The 17,287-nt window shown below is 45.9% G+C and overlaps 1 protein-coding gene across 1 annotated transcript in view; it reads left to right on the plus strand.

Annotated features, from left to right (window-relative positions):
- Positions 1 to 17,287, plus strand: part of LOC124613802 (atrial natriuretic peptide receptor 1-like) — a 459,276-nt gene that overhangs the window by 169,775 nt on the left and 272,214 nt on the right. The window contains exon 5 of the mRNA XM_047142525.1: positions 15,074 to 15,206. Coding sequence (XP_046998481.1) covers positions 15,074 to 15,206 — 133 coding nt within the window. The remainder of the gene's footprint in view (positions 1 to 15,073; positions 15,207 to 17,287) is intronic.

Here is a 17,287-nt window from a genome sequence, read left to right on the forward strand (position 1 = left end):
CTTCATTGGGCCAGACAGATGGAAGTCGGAAGATGCGAGATCCAGGCTGCAGGATGGATGACGGAGAACAGTCCAATGAAGCTTTATGAGCTCCTCCCAGATGCACAGACTTTCGAGAGGCCTTTCCTCGTCATGGAGAAGTTAGTTTGCATTTTTATAGCAACGAAAACGATGAATTCCTTTTTCAATTTCCTGAGGGTAATGTAAAACCTCGGTTTTGATCCTTACACCAGAAGGGAGGACAACAAACAGAATAACCCCACCAGAGTCCCAGAAGACCGTCGCCATAAGTTTACTGGCTGAGGGCGCGGCATTCAATGTTTTCTTCTAAGGTGTGCTGTCACTTAATGGATTGCCGGTTAGTTTCCGGTTTGAAGTTATAAACCCCTGTGCAAGCAATAACGCACACATAGTGCTTCATTACACTTTATGGTCTTTAATTAAACAGCGAGGGACCTGGCCGGCACACATCTTTGAGTATCCCAACTGGTGGACGAATGTGTCAGCACTGCCAACAGAGACGTCCAGTTGAGCAGCAAGATGTTTGATTGTGATCCGTAGGCAGCAGCAGAAAATGGTATAACAGGTGGAGGATTCGTTATGAATAGGAAGGTAGGGCAGAGGATGTGTTACTGTGAACAGTTCAGTGACCGGGTTGTTCTAATCAGAATCGACAGCAGACCAACACCGACAACGATAGTTCAGGTATACATGCCGACGTCGCAAGCTGAAGATGAACAGATAGAGAAAGTGTATGAGGATATTGAAAGGGTAATGCAGTATGTAAAGGGGGACGAAAATCTAATAGTCATGGGCGACTGGAATGCAGCTGTAGGGTAAGGAGTAGAAGAAAAGGTTACAGGAGAATATGGGCTTGGGACAAGGAATGAAAGAAGAGAAAGACTAATTGAGTTCTATAACAAGTTTCAGCTAGTAATAGCGAATACCCCGTTGAAGAATCACAAGAGGAGGAGGTATACTTGGAAAAGGCCGGGAGATACGGGAAGATTTCAATTAGATTTCATCATGGTCAGACAGAGATTCCGAAATCAGATACTGGATTGTAAGGCGTACCCAGGAGCAGATATAGACTCAGATCACAATATAGTAGTGATGAAGAGTAGGCTGAAGTTCAAGACATTACTCAGGAAGAATCAATACGCAAAGAAGTGGGATACGGAAGTACTAAGGAATGACGAGATACGTTTGAAGTTCTCTAACGCTATAGATACAGCAATAACGAATAGCGCAGTAGGCAGTACAGATGAAGAGGAATGGACATCTCTAAAAAGGACCATCACAGAAGCTGGGAAGGAAAACATAGGTACAAAGAAGGTAGCTGCGAAGAAACCATGGGTAACAGAAGAAGTAGTTCAGTTGATTGATGAAAGGAGGAAGTGCAAACATGTTCCGGGAAAATCAGGAATACAGAAATACAAGTCGCTGAGAAATGAAATAAATAGGAAGTGCAGGGAAGCTAAGACGAAATGGCTGCAGGAAAAATGTGAAGACATCGAAAAAGATATGATTGTCGGAAGGACAGACTCAGCATACAGGAAAGTCAAAACAACCTTTGGTGACATTAAAAGCAACGGTGGTAACATTAAAAGTGCAACGGGAATTCCACTGTTAAATGCAGAGGAGAGAGCAGATAGGTGGAAAGAATACATTGAAAGCCTCTATGAGGGTGAAGATTTGTCTGATGTGATAGAAGAAGAAACAGGAGTCGATTTAGAAGAGATAAGGGATCCAGTATTAGAGTCGGAATTTAAAAGATCTTTGGAGGACTTACGGTCAAATAAGGCAGAAGGGATAGATAACATTCCATCAGAATTTCTAAAATCATTGGGGGAAGTGGCAACAAAACGACTATTCACGTTGGTGTGTAGAATATATGAGTCTGGCGATATACCATCCGACTTTCGGAAAAGCATCATTCACACAATTCCGAAGACTGCAAGAGCTGACAAGTGCGAGAATTATCGCACAATCAGCTTAATAGCTCATGCATCGAAGCTGTTTACAAGAATAATATACAGAAGAATGGAAAAGAAAACTGAGAATGCGCAAGGTGACGATCAGTTTGGCTTTAGGAAAAGTAAAGGGACAAGAGAAGCAATTCTGACGTTACGGCTAATAATGGAAGCAAGGCTAAAGAAAAATCGAGACACTTTCATAGGATTTGTCGACCTGGAAAAAGCGTTTGACAATATAAAATGGTGCAAGCTGTTCGAGATTCTGAAAAAAGTAGGGGTAAGCTATAGGGAGAGACGGGTCATATACAATAATGTACAACAGCCAAGAGGGAATAATAAGAGTGGACGATCAAGAACGTAGTGCTCGTATTAAGAAGGGTGTAAGACAAGGCTGTAGCCTTTCGCCCCTGCTCTTCAATCTGTACATCGAGGAAGCAATGATGGAAATAAAAGAAAGGTTCAGGAGTGGAATTAAAATACAAGGTGAAAGGATATCAATGATACGATTCGCTGATGACATTGCTATCCTGAGTGAAAGTGAAGAAGAATTAAATGATCTGCTGAACGGAATGAACAGTCTAATGAGTACACAGTATGGTTTGAGAGTAAATTGGAGAAAGACGAAGGTAATGAGAAGTAGTAGAAATGAGGACAGCGAGAAACTTAACATCATGATTGATGTTAAGGAATTCTGCTACCTAGGCAGTAAAATAACCAATGACGGACGGAGCAAGGAGGACATCAAAAGCAGACTCGCTATGGCAAAAAAGGCATTTCTGGCCAAGAGAAGTCTACTAATATCAAATACCGGCCTTAATTTGAGGAAGAAATTTCTTAGGATGTACGTCTGGAGTACAGCATTGTATGGTAGTGAAACATGGACTGTGGGATAACCGGAACAGAAGAGAATCGAAGCATTTGAGATGTGGTGCTATAGACGAATGTTGAAAATTAGGTGGACAGATAAGGTAAGGAATGAGGAGGTTCTATGCAGAATCGGAGAGGAAAGGAATATGTGGAAAACTGATAAGGAGAAGGGACAGTATGATAGGACATGCGCTAAGACATGAGGGAATGAGTTCCATGGTACTAGAGGGAGCTGTAGAGGGCAAAAACTGTACAGGAAGACAGAGATTGGAATACGTCAAGCAAATAATTGAGGACGTAGGTTGCAAGTGCTACTCTGAGATGAAGAGGTTAGCACAGGAAAGTAATTTGTGGCGGGCCGCATCAAACCAGTCAGTAGACTGATGACCGAAAAGAAAAAAAAAAAAAAAAAGGTCACCTCTAATGAGAGCGTCCGCTTGTTTCACCACTGCAGAAGTCACAGCAATATGAGGCCTGCCGGCACCCGGGAGACGGGACAGGTTCGCGTTACCTAGGTATGCTGGTTACAGGTCCCTCCTTACCCGCATCAGGTAACGCCTGTTGTCTGAGGATGACACGGCGGTCGTTCGGTACCGTTGGGCTTTCATGGACTGTTCTGGTGGAGTTTAATGTAGTTAGCTGCCAGATGCCCGTAGACATTCTGCAAGTGTCTGTAAGTATCTGCGATGCTCTGATTTTCCACCACAAGGAACTCGACAACAGTTCTATGGTTGTAACACACCTCAATTACAAACGCCACGTCTAGTGCCGCCTCCTAGCAGAACTTCATGAAGCCATAGGGGCTGAAGCTGTAATATTCCACGACGTCCCACGACAAGTTCTGCGTTTTTTCAACAGAAATTGGCCGAGAAAAGGTTGTGTTGCATTACTTACTGAACGTCGTTCGTATAATCAAGGCGAAACCTCGGTGAATAATCAATTCATGATAATCTTCGCACTTCTGCTGGACTGCGATGGGATTAATTTATTATTATATAATTATTATTATTTCAAGACGTCATATCAATGTTACCGCTAGTTTTACCTCCCACCACAAGTAGCCCTCTTCGATTAATAGCCAAAGAACAGTCACAACAATAGTACTGTTGAAAATTAACTGCACAACGTTAGAACGGAGGTATCTATGTTTTATATATACTACGTGCATCTTGTTACAAGAAAGAATAAGAACTAAAAGTTAGAAAGTTAGTTTACAGCGAATCGAATCTCTGCCACTTCACGTAGTAAGACTATAGGTTCATCATTTTACTAGTGGCGATCAGCTGTGTTAAGTATCTCGCAGTGCACCTATAGCTAACACCATTTTTAGCAGAAAATCTTTTGTGTCTTATTAAAATATGTTTAAAGACAGGTAGAGGATTTCTGCGCAATATTTCAAGTAATAATTCCTCTACTGCGGGCTGTCTATATAATCTGGAAAAATGGCACGTTGGATTTCATTCGCGCCAGTGCTGTACCAGGCTTTGGTCGCGATTTTCTGCCGCAACTTTGCGTAGCGTCAAGTGAGCAGGGGAACTCATTTTCGTCGCTGGTCGCTGTTTTTATTACGTCCCCCGGTTGTTTGACGACTCTCAGTTTGTTTGTCGGGAACAAATTGGTTCTAGTAACACTCGACAGTTGTTATTCTTTCCTTTTGTTTTCTCTTTGTGCTTACACTTCAATTCCATTTGGTATCCGCTACCTAATGTTTGTTAACAATCGCAACAGCTAATACAAGAATAACAAACGAACTTATAAAATATTCATGTTTGTGCATACCGTGTTATTACACTACTGGCCATTAACATTGCTACACCACGAAGATGACGTGCTATAGACACGAAATTTAACTGACAGGAAGAAGATGCTGTCATACGCAAACGATTAGCTTTTCAGAGCATTCACACACGGTTGGCGTCGGTGGCGACACCTACAACGTGCTAACATGAGGAAAGTTTCCAACCGATTTCTCATACACAAACAGCAGTTGACCGGCGTTGCCTGGTGAAACGTTGTTGTGATGCCTCGTGTAATGAGGAGAAATGCGTACCATCACGTTTCCGACTTTGATAAAGGACAGATTGTAGCCTATCGCTATTGCAGTTTATCGTATCGCGACATTGCTGCTCGCGTTGGTCGAGATCCGATGACTGTTAGCAGAATACAGAATCGGTGGGTTCAGGAGGGTAATCCGGAACACCGTGCTGGATCCCAACAGCCTCGTAGCACCAGCAGTCGAGATGAGAAGCACCTTAGCCGCATGGCTGTAACGGCTAGTGCAGCCACGCCTGAGTCAACAGATGGGGACATTTGCAAGACAACAACCATCTGCACGAACAGTTCGACGATGTTTGCTGCAGCACGGACTATCAGCTCGGAGACCATGGCTGCGGTTACCCTTGACGCTGCATAACAGACAGGAGCGCCTACGATGGTGTACTCAACGACGAACCCGGGTGCACGAATGGCAAAACGTCATTTTTTCGGATGAATCTGGATTCTGTTTACAGCATCATGATGGTCGCATCCGTGTTTGGTGACATCGCTGTGATCGCACATTGGAAGCGTGCATTCGTCATCGCCATACTGGCGTATCACCCGGCGTGATGCTATGGGGTGATATTAGTTAAACGTCTCGGTCACCTCTTGTTCGCATTGACGGCACTTTCAACAGTCGACGTTACATTTTTGATGTATTACGACCCGTGGCTCTACCCCTCATTCGATCCCTGCGAAACCCTACATCTCAGCAGGATAATGCACGACCGAATGTTGCAGGTCCTGTACGGGCCTTTCTGGATACAGAAAATGTTCGACTGCTGCCCTGGCCCGCTCATTCTCCAGATCTCTCACCAATCGAAAACGTCTGGTGAATGGTGGCTGAGCAACTGACCGTCACAATACGCCAGTCACTACTCTTAATGAACTGTGGTATCGTGTTGAAGCTGCGTGGGCAGCTGTACCTGTACACGCCATCCAAGGTCTGTTTGACTCAATGCCCAGGCGTATCAAGGTCGTTATTACGCCCAGAGGTGGTTGTTCTGAGTACTGATTTCTCGGGATCTATGCACCCAAATTGTGTGAAAATGTAATCACATGTCATTTCTAGTATAATATATTTGTACAATGAATACCCGTTTATCATCTGCATTTCTTATTGGTGGAGCAATTTTAATGGCCAGTAGTGCAACTCAGTCTAACAGGCGACGTGAGAAGATGCTCTGATAAATAAGCAACGAACAGCTATAGGCATTCCAGCCCAGTGAGCTATTTATAGCATACAACAGCTTCATGTTTTCCCACATAAGTCGAAGTCCACTTTAACTCATACTTCTTCGAAAAGATCCGTTTGCTCCGTCTGTTGTGGGTTGGCAGGAGAGCCAACACCGGTTTTCAGAGGAAGCCGAAAGGCACGCGTTTTAGCTCACGCAGGCTGGCGTGAGGTCTGGAACAGGACAAGGAAATTAGACCGTAGAAAAAACTGACGTATCTGGTGGAATACTTAACTTTAATCCATAAATGGTGAACGTCGCTCTTGACGGTACATGTTTTACAGCATCAATAGTAACTGGTGATCGCGCCTTGCTAGGTCGTAGCAAATGACGTAGCTGAAGGCTATGCTAATTATCGTCTCGGCAAATGAGAGCGTTTTTTGTCAGTGAACCACCGCTAGCAAAGTCGGCTGTACAACTGGGGCGAGTGCTAGGAAGTCTCTCTAGACCTGCCATGTGGCGGCGCTCGGTCTGCAATCACTGATAGTGGCGACACGCGGGTCCGACGTATACTAATGGACCGCGGCCGATTTAAAGGCTACCACCTAGCAAGTGTTGTGTCTGGCGGTGACACCACATTCCTCCCCCACAAATCGGTGGACGGTTGTGGCATTAGGCTTCCGCCCGCCGTTGGGAGGACCCCATGTTGATGTATGCGACGAGGTGTGGAGCCTAACAACAGGCGAGGCTGTGGCACCCGCACCCTGCCATTCGGTCCGAGGGGAGCTAGGAAACGCCTGAAAACCTGCTTCAGGGTGCACGCCAACATGCGGCGTATGCGCCCGCGGAGAGACAGGAGGGGCCGAAGGGTCGACCTCCATCGGGCCGGGGCAGCCGACGGGAGAAGACGACGTATGGTCCGGAGCGGGCAAGAGTTCCATGGCGGAAGACAATTGGTCACGGGAAGCGATCGGCGGGGCGTGACCCAGGGAGGCGCCCGGCGGTTGCAGCGACGCGTCCACTGCGGGCGTCACCGGCGGGAGAATAGGCGGCGGCGGCGCGTCGCCATGGGGCAAAATGGAAGGCAGCGTCGGTAACACCTGGGGCTGAGGCGAGCCAGTAGATGTGTCCCCAGGGCGCTGACCGGACGGCACCGTCGCTGAAAGCAGACGGGGAGCGGCAGAACCCGTGCGACGACAGAGGCGCAGCTGATTGAGGTGCCGACGCACCTCACCAGAGGCCCCCAAAACCAGATACATAGCGCGGCCGAGGCAGCGAAGAATGCGCCCTTCGAGCCAGCGCCGTGAACCTCGATAGTGACGATAGTGGACAACGTCGCCTGGGGCAATAGCAGGTGTCTGCCGCTGCACAGGAACCTGAGGCGGCGGATGTAGCAAAGGCAGCAAGGTTCGATGAGGGCGACCGAGGAGCAACCCAGCCGTCGAGCGACCATCTCGGGGCTGAGAGCGATACGAGGACAAAAGGAGCAATAACGCGTCCTCCCGAGAATGCGACTCTTTCAACTTCAACATGTGTGACTTGAAAGTCCTGACCAATCGTTCAGCGGCACCGTTTGACTGTGGCGAAAACGGCGCGGACGTCAGATGTTGAATACCATTGGCCTTGCAGAATGACTGAAATTCTGCGGACACGAATTGCGGGCCATTGTCGGAAACAATAGTCTGTGGAAGACCTTCAATGCAAAAGATAGCAGATCACGCTTGGATGGTGGTAGATGACGTCGTGGAAGACATTCGGACAACAAAAGGAAATTTACTGAATGAATCTACTACAACCAACCATCGAGCATTCCAGAATGGACCAGCAAAATCGATGTGTAAGCGTTGCCAAGGGGAAGTGGCTTTTGGCCATGCAAAGAATTTCCACGGTGGTGCTGATTGTTGTTCGGCACAAACCATGCAACAAGATCACATATTCGTAATGGCGGCATCGATTGCGAACCAAGTACAGTGCTGACGAGCAAGTTGTTTCGTTCTCACTATACCCCAATGTCCTTGGTGGAGAAGCCGTAAGACAGAGGACTGTAACGAACGTGGGACCACGATCCTGGACTGATCATTATCAGAACGCAGCAGCAAAACACCACGTCGTACAAAAAGTCTCTCCTTGTGAGCAAAAAATCGGCGAACCAACGGATCCCCGATCCGTGACTTTCACAAGGGCCATTGCGTAGCAACAAAACGCAGAACGGTAGCAAGGACAGGGTCGGCAGCTGTGGCTGTAGCTACACGACGAAAATCAATCGGAAACGATTCGACCACGTCATCGGTTTCCGAATCAATGAACATGCAAGCGAGTTCAGAGGAATCGAATGCTCTATCCTCAGACACAGGCAAACGCGACAACGCATCGGCGTTTCCGTGCTTAGCAGTGGACCGATACAAGATATCGTAGCGGTACTGCGAGAGGAAAATAGACCAGCGAATGAATTTCTGCGCTGTACGTGGAGGTACAGGCTTGGTCGGATGAAAAGCGATGTCAAAGGTTTGTGGTCTGTGATGATGGTAAAGTGACGACCATACAAGAAATCATGAAACTTTGTAACACGAAATACAAGAGCCAATGCTTCTTTCTCGATCTTTGAATAATTTCGTTGCGCAGACGAGAGCAATTAGGACGCAAAGGCAATAGGGCGATCGTGCGAACCATCTTTGTGCGCAAGCACAGCACCGATCCCGAAATCTGATGCATCCACCATCAACAAAAGGGGCTTCCGGGGATCGAATGGCGTAAGGCAAGTATTGGAAATCAACGCCGATTTCAACTGGCGAAAGGCGCGTTCGCATTCCGTCGTCCAGACGAACAGAACACCTTTACGGCGTAAGCGATGAAGCGGAGCTGAAATGGAAGAGGCGTGTGGGATATAACGGTTATAATAATTAATTTTTCCCAGCACACTCTGTAGCTGCTTCAAATTCTGCGGCGATGGTAAGTCTTGTATGGCACGGAGGTGCTCGGGACTGGGATGTATGCCTTGGGCATTGAGTACATGTCCCAGATAGGGTAAGTCACGAGCAAAAAACACACATTTGTCCTTCCGCAAGCGAAGACCATTTTGTCGCAAGACCTGAAATAATGTTCTGAGATTGGCTAAATGTTCTTCTTCCGTCTTTCCGGAGATCACAATATCGTCCAGATAGTTTGCTGCAGTAGGGACCGACGCACAAACAGTTTGTAGATATTGCTGAAACAATGCAGGGGCGGATGCACACCCGAATGGCAGTCGTTTGAATCGATACAAACCAAGATGTGTGTTAAGCGCCAAAACGCGCTGGGATTCTTCGTCCACCGGTATTTGCAAGTACGCATCTGCTAGGTCCAACTTCGAAAACTATTAACCCGGGCACAGTTTGTCAAAAAGGTCTTCCGGGTGGGATAAAGGAAAAGTTGCAGTCACTAGTTGTGGATTCACTGTTGCCTTTAAGTCTCAATTTTCCAGAAGGTTTTTGCAAAATTACTAAGGGTGATGCCCAGAGAGATGCCTGCACACATTCAATCGTCTAATGATTTTGCGACCTCATCACGCAATGCGTGGGGAACATTGAGCGCTCTGAAAAATTTCGGTTGCGCGTTTACTGTCGATTCCAAATGTGCTTAATAGTTCTTAGCGCAACCGAGGCCCAGTGCAAAAATGTCTGCAAATTCTTCACATAGACAAGAAACACTGTCTGAAGGCACAGTCTGCTTCACTGATAGGACCTGATTTACTATAGACAAGTTAAACAACTGCATCAAACCAGTCTCAGGACTGAAGACGACAACAACAACAACAAGTTAAACAACTGAAATAAATCGAAACCAAACAAGTTCACTGCAGAAGAAGAACGAAGGACGTAAAATGACACAAGTTTTGTTGGTCCCTTCTATGTTGCAAGAAGGCTGCACTGTCAGAACACAGGGATTTCTTGACCTAAATAGGTACTTAACTGAACAGTTGTGGCACCCAACGGAGGTGCGCCCAGCTGTTGGTAAGTCTCTTGATTGATCAGTGAAACTGCAGCCCCGGTATCGAGCTGGAATGGTATCACTTTGCCGTTAATGTCCAAGTCCACAAAAAGTTTATCGTCCTGCTGACGACAAGAGCGACTGTCTCGTGAAACGTGAACTGACACTGGTACAAAATCACTTGCGACTTGACGGGAGTTCCGGCGATGTCAACGCACACTATTTGTGGGACGAACACAGTCACTGTTAGAGAGAGTGGCACTGGGCGGAGTGGCATGAACTATATGAATTTCCATGGGCGAAGTGTCGCGAGCCTGAATATCCTTGGTTCTATTCCGATTCCGGCGCGAAGCAAAGGGCCTGGAATGGTTTTGAGCTACCGATCAGAGCTTTTTCTGGCAAACACTTTGAACAAGTCCTTTTTTATTACAGAAAAAGCAAATAGCCTGGCGTGACGGGCAATTCTCACGCGAATGTCTAGTAGCACACCGCGGGCATGATTTTAGCACTGCATGTGCTTACCGGCGTGGTACACGTGGCTGAGAGCCTGGCGGCAGCTGCTCGGTCGTGCGCGAGGACTGTTTACTGTTCCGTGCAGCTCGCCCGGCGGGCTGGTTAACCTGACACACGGGTGGCGAAGTTGCAAATGATTCCTGAGCAAAGTCAAGTGTGTCCTGCCGATCCAATATGTCCATCACTTGTTGAAGGGAGGGATTGACTAGTTTCAAAATCTGTTCCCTTATACGAACATCAGAAACGTTCTGTGTAATTGCATCATGCACCATAGTATCTGAATAAGGGAGTCCACATTGACACTCAAAAGCACAATCCCTAGTAAGGCCTTGCAAGGTTGCAACCCACTCTTGATTAGTCTGACCTGCCGTACGTTTTGTACGAAAGAAGGTATACCTTTTCGCAACTACATTGACTGATTCTTTGAAATATGCATCTAATGCAGACAAAATTTCGTCGTAGGACAGAGTTGCTACGTCGCGTCGGGGAAATAATTTGACTATCGCACGGTACGTGGTCACCCCGACAGAAGATAATAAAAAAGGCTGCCGCTCGTTACCTTGAATTCTGTAGGCGGCGAGATGGAATCCAAATTGGCGTGACCACTCCATCCAGCTTTCCAGTGCAGCATCAAAAGGACGAAAAGTTGGTGCAACTGCGTGTTGTGGGTGCGTTAGCGGTGGAGCGGCGGCTGCCGCATCGTTTTGCATTGCTCGTTGACCCTGGACGAGCTGTCCAAGGGCATCCAGTAAGGCCTGCGTCTGCTGATTCTGTAAGCGATAAAATTCGCACAGTACATCTGGAGATGGTGGCGAAGCCATTGCACAAGTAAATCAGGGCAGTATAGTTACGAACGCGGTGTAGCCTCGTCGCCAAATGTTGTGGGTTGGCAGGAGAGCCAACACCGGTTTTGAGAGGAAGCTGAAAGGCACGCGTTTTAGCTCACGCAGGCTGGCGTGAGGTCTGGAACAGGACAAGGAAATTAGACTGTAGAAAAAACTGACGTAGCTGGTGGAATACTTAACTTTAATCCATAAATGGTGGACGTCGCTCTTGATGGTACATGTTTTACAGCATCAATAGTAACTGGTAATGGCGCCTTGCTAGGTCGTAGCAAATGACGTAGCTGAAGGCTACGCTATCATCTCGGCAAATGAGAGCGTTTTTTGTCAGTGAACCATCGCTAGCAAAGTTGGCTGTACAACTGGGGCGAGTGCTAGGAAGTCTCTCTAGACCTGCCATGTGGCGGCGCTCGGTCTGCAATCACTGATAGTGGCGACACGCGGGTCCGACGTATACTAACGGACCGCGGCCGATTTATAGGCTATCACCTAGCAAGTGTGGTGTCTGGCGGTGACACCACACCATCTATGTTTGAAACACTGCTAAGAAGCATTCCGATGATGACCGATACTGCTATAGAATTCCGTAAGTTAATTAAACGTGTATGATGTTTAACTTGAGTCCCAGTACTTAATGCTTATAAATATTGTTTATTTTTTTATAAAAATGAATAATTATTTTTATTATTATTATTGATAGCACGCACTTCACTAGCCACCAGCGGACGAATCTCCATCTGGACATTTTGATTTAGATTTCCAACATCTTTTTATCTTTTTCTTCAACGTAGTTTATTTTACTGCCTTGGTAATAATGTCTCCCATTACTTCTCATTAAATCGGTGGCATAAACGCATTTTCTACAAACAAAAAACGTGACAATGTAGAACATTGGACAACTTTAAACTATAAAATACACGATACCTTTTGCTAACTAAAATTGTGGTATTGCATCCCATTAAGTAACTACTAATTCCTAAAATACCTTCTGTTGTTAACGTACCACTAGTTGCAAGGTATTGTGCAGGTTTTTAAGTATGGTTTCTGATAATTAAATATCTAAGCTCCTGAATAACCAAATAAACATATCAACTGCCAAGTTAATGTCAACATGAGTTTGCTTATGAATAATAATCTGGATTTTGCTACAAAACGGAAGGATGTCGTTAAATTGTGTGATGGTCCTAGTGATGTACAGGTGACTCTGTTTAATTTATTCACTTCTGCTTGTTTGTCGATGCCCAGAAGTATCTGCAGAGAAGTACCTCCTGCCTGACGACCTTTGTATATGGTGACTAGTACTGTAGTCACCGATTTCGCTTATTTTGTTACGATGGCGGCCACCTTCTGTGACTTTAAGTGAACGCACGCGAAACAGATTACTAATGTTTTCGGCGCCAGCTTGGTTTGAATAAATCAGCTTTCCGAAAAGCGCGAATAAATTAGGAGAAACATCTACAGCTAAACAAAGACCAGACTGACTTCATGTTGTGACGGACAGGGATCGTTGGGTGATGCGGAGAGCGGTTGCAAAAGTCACGTGGAGCCAGCGAAAGGAATCACTCGTGATTCGGAAAGTGCTAGCAGTAGTCCGGCTGGCACAGTGGCTGTGCATAAAGCCGTCGTCACACGGACCGTGCTGTCGAACGTTAACGTTGAGTGTGCCAAGTTCAACGTGCTGCTGAACGCTCAGGCATGATGCGACTTGGGCATACGGTACGTGGGCCCCAACGTGGTATACGCGATCGCAACGCACTCCAGCGGCAGTTGAGGGATGTTTCTAGTTCGTAAATGACACTGTTTACTCAACGGGCGCGCGTAAAATTCCCACGTTAGCTCTATTACAACGCACATTTCGTCCTTCGTCCACGAAAAGGAAAGTGCCATGTCCAATCAATAAAAAATGGTTCAAATGGCTCTGAGCACTATGGGACTTAACATCTATGGTCATCAGTCCCCTAGAACTTAGAACTACTTAAACCTAACTAACCTAAGGACATCACACAACACCCAGCCATCACGAGGCAGAGAAAATCCCTGACGCCGCCGGGAATCGAACCCGGGAACCCTGGCGTGGGAAGCGAGAACGCTACCGCACGACCACGAGATGCGGGCTCCAATCAATAAGGACAGAGACATATAAAAGTTCCATTACAAACAGTGCGGTACAAATTTGGAATACTTCTCCGCATAAGATAAAAATTGTTTCATCATTCCTACATTTTAGTAAAACTCCAAGGTCAGTCTTACTTAATCACTGTTCCTACTGAGTAGCAAAATCTTTGCAACATGAGAATTACGAAGCGTAAAAGAAAAAGGAGCAAAATATCTTTATACAAGTAGCGCAAGCTCTCCTGTAGATTAAGCCAATCGAACGAAGTCACCCCTCAAAAAAAGGTGAACTTATACTTACATAACATCAAATGTTATAATATATACTTATATTAAACTAATAATACACACACACACATATATATTGCAAGTAATCAAAGTATGTTACCCGTTGCAGAAAACCTTATCGTACATATGTTACTAATTGAAAGTTAATTATGACAAATTGTACCAAGAACAATGCGTTTTGGGTGGATCTTCTGTGTGTCGCTGACTTCAAATAGCCTACTCTCATAATACGCAAGTTACAACAATTCTTTTGCCGTGAATATGATGTTTCTCGTTTTTTATTGGAACGAATCACACAGTTAACAAGACTCCCGAACGTGCTATTCCACGCTATGACGTCAGAAACTCGCCACGCTCAATGCTCAACGTTCGGATGCACGGTCCGTATGCCGACGGCTTAATGAGTTAAAAAGAATGAGGTATAATGTTCCAGCAGCTCCCCATAGGCCACACATCTCTGCAGTCATTGCTAAGAGGCGTCATCGGAGAGTGAATGACTGGAAACCAGTAACTTGAACTGAAAATTCAACCTGTACGCTGTGAAAATCGAATGGAACTGTTTAGGTTTTGCGAATGCCTGGAGAACGCCACATGCCATCATGTAAAGTGCTATAGAGGGAGTGATGTTGTTTTAATTGGGTGTTCTTCGTGGCTAGGTTGGGGCCCCCTTATTGCGCTTAAGAATTATGTGAAAGTATTTTACATCACTACGTACAGTGTACAGTAGATACACAGTTCCAAGTCGATGATTGTTCACATCAGCATGACACTGTACCCTTTCATAGAGCTGCATCTTTGACTCAATGGTTGATAGACAATAGGTTCTTAAAATGGTCTGCTCTGGCCAGAGTCCCGATCGGAAACCAGTGGGTCACCTTTGGGATGAGAGAGAACATCAGATTCGTTCCAGATCCCAACGTCCAGAATCACTGCCTTCTCAAATTCATGCTCTTGAGGAAGAATGGGCTGCCATTCCTCCAGAGACACACGGACAGCTCACTGAAGGTATTCCAAGCGGAGTTCAAGCCTTATAAAAGCAAACGGTGAACACGACGCATATTAACGTCCAGTAATAGCTGTCAAGATTCTTTTGATCAGATGGTGTCTGTAATGTGTATGTATGTTTCCCATGGCTGATGTCATAAAAAAAAATTGTAATTTCTGATACTTTGATAAAGTTGTAGGACATTTGAGAATAAGCTTCCGGGTTCGGAGGTTTATCTTCTTAGTTTTAAAATTGGTTATCGCTAACCTGTCATATTTTTGTTTAATCTCTAATCCTCCACTTGTATTTCAGACGGTGGTTCACTACAGCAGGGGTGTACTGCACCACATCCGGCACAGAAGCATACACTGGCCAGGTGGGCGAACGGAACCACCGCTGGACACCCCTCAGTGTGCGTACGATGGATCACTGTGTCCGGATCTGTGTAAGTACAACAGCTCCTCCAACTCACGTCAGTAAGACGAGACTCACCTGTAACACGAGGCTATGTCCCTGTGAGCAAGACCTGCAGAGAAATAATACTTCAAGAAACACTCACAAACGTTTATTATTAACAACAGCCAGCTACTCTACGGGCTGTTGTTCATAATAATCATGCCATTAAAAGACGTATTTTCCACTGCGTGACCCAAAGAACAGATGTCACGAAAGTACTTTCAAGACAGACACAACGGCCAATTATTTTGAAGGAGCTTCAATGACCTGCGGAGGAGAAGAAAACCCTTAATAGTATATTCAGAAAATTATGAATTTGGCAAACAATGAGTGCTTAAAAATTTGTACGAAAATAGTGTACAACTTACTTTTAAGGGTCTACATACCAATCCTCCTAACTCTTACACTCTGTAACTAGCACTGCCTAATGTGAAGGTGTAGGCGAATTATTTTAATATAAGTGGGCTATCATGAAACCAACGTTCGTCTGCATGTACACTACTGGCCATTAAAATTGCTACACCAAGAAGAGATGCAGATGATAAACGGGTATTCATTAGACAAATATATTATACTAGAACTGACATGTGATAACATTTTCACGCAATTTGGGTGCATAGATCCTGAGAAATCAGTACCCAGAACAACCACCTCTGGCCGTAATAACGGCCTTGATACGCCTGGGCAGTGAGTCAAACAGAGCTTGGATGGCGTGTACCCATGCGGCTTCAACACGATACCACAGTTCATCAAGAGTAGTGACTGGCATATTGTGACGAGCCAGTTGCTCGGCCACCATTGACCAGACGTTTTCAATTGGTGAGAGATCTAGAGAATTTGCTGGACAGGGCAGCAGTCGAACATTTTCTGTATCCAGAAAGGCCCATACAGGACCTGCAACATGCGGTCGGGCATTATCCTGCTGAAATGTAGGGTTTCCCAGGGATCAAATGAATGGTAGAGCCACGGGTCGTAATACATCTGAAATGTAACGTCCACTATTCAAAGTGCCGTCAATGCGAACAAGAGGTGACCGAGACGTGTAACCAATGGCACCCCATGCATCACGCCGGGTGATACGCCAGTATGGCGATGACGAATACACGCTTCCAATGTGCGTTCACCGCGATGTCGCCAAACACGGATGCGACCATCATGATGCTGTAAACAGAACCTGGATTCATCCGAAAAAATGACGTTTTGCCATTCCTGCACCCACGTTCGTCGTTGATTACACCATCGCAGGCACTCCTGTCATTGATGCAGCGTCAAGGGCAACCGCAGCCACGGTCTCTGAGCTGATAGACCATGCTGCTGCAAACGTCTTCGAACTGTTCGTGCAGATGATTGTTGTCTTGCAAACGTCCCCATCTGTTGACTCAGGGATCGAGACGTGGCTGCACGATCCATTACACCCATGCGGATAAGATGCCTGTCGTCTCGACTGCTAGTGATACGAGGCCGTTGGGACCCAGCACGGCGTTCCGTATTACCCTCCTGAACCCACTGATTCCATATTATGCTAACAGTCATTGGATCTCGAGCAACGCGAGCAGCAATGTCGCGATACGGTAAACCGCAATCGCGATAGGCTACAATCAGACCCTTATCAAAGTCGGAAACGTGACGGTACGCATTTCTCCTCCTTACACGAGACATCACAACAACGTTTTTTGAGAAATCGGTTGGAATGTTTCTTCATGTCAGCACGTTGTAAGTGTCGCCACCGGCCCCAACCTTGTGTGAATGCTCTGAAAAGCTAATCCTTTGCATATCACAGCATCTTCTTCCTGTCGGTTAAATTTGGCGTATGTAGCACGTCATCTTCGTGGTGTAGCAATTTTAATGGGCAGTAGTGTACTTTAGTACACTCAACTGTGCTCACTTAAGGTTACCATATTAATCCGAAATGAGAAACATGGCAGCGCTGCAACATGGCAGTCAGTCTGTTGGTAGAAACACAATGCCGCAGTCGACGAACATCAATGCACTACCCTATGCATGAACTACTTCCATCCCTTTGTAATGAGAGGTAAAGAGCAGATAATGCAGTCTGATAGAAACGGGAAG

This window comes from Schistocerca americana, chromosome 4 (assembly GCF_021461395.2).
Source record: "Schistocerca americana isolate TAMUIC-IGC-003095 chromosome 4, iqSchAmer2.1, whole genome shotgun sequence".
NCBI classification, from domain to species: domain Eukaryota; kingdom Metazoa; phylum Arthropoda; class Insecta; order Orthoptera; family Acrididae; genus Schistocerca; species Schistocerca americana.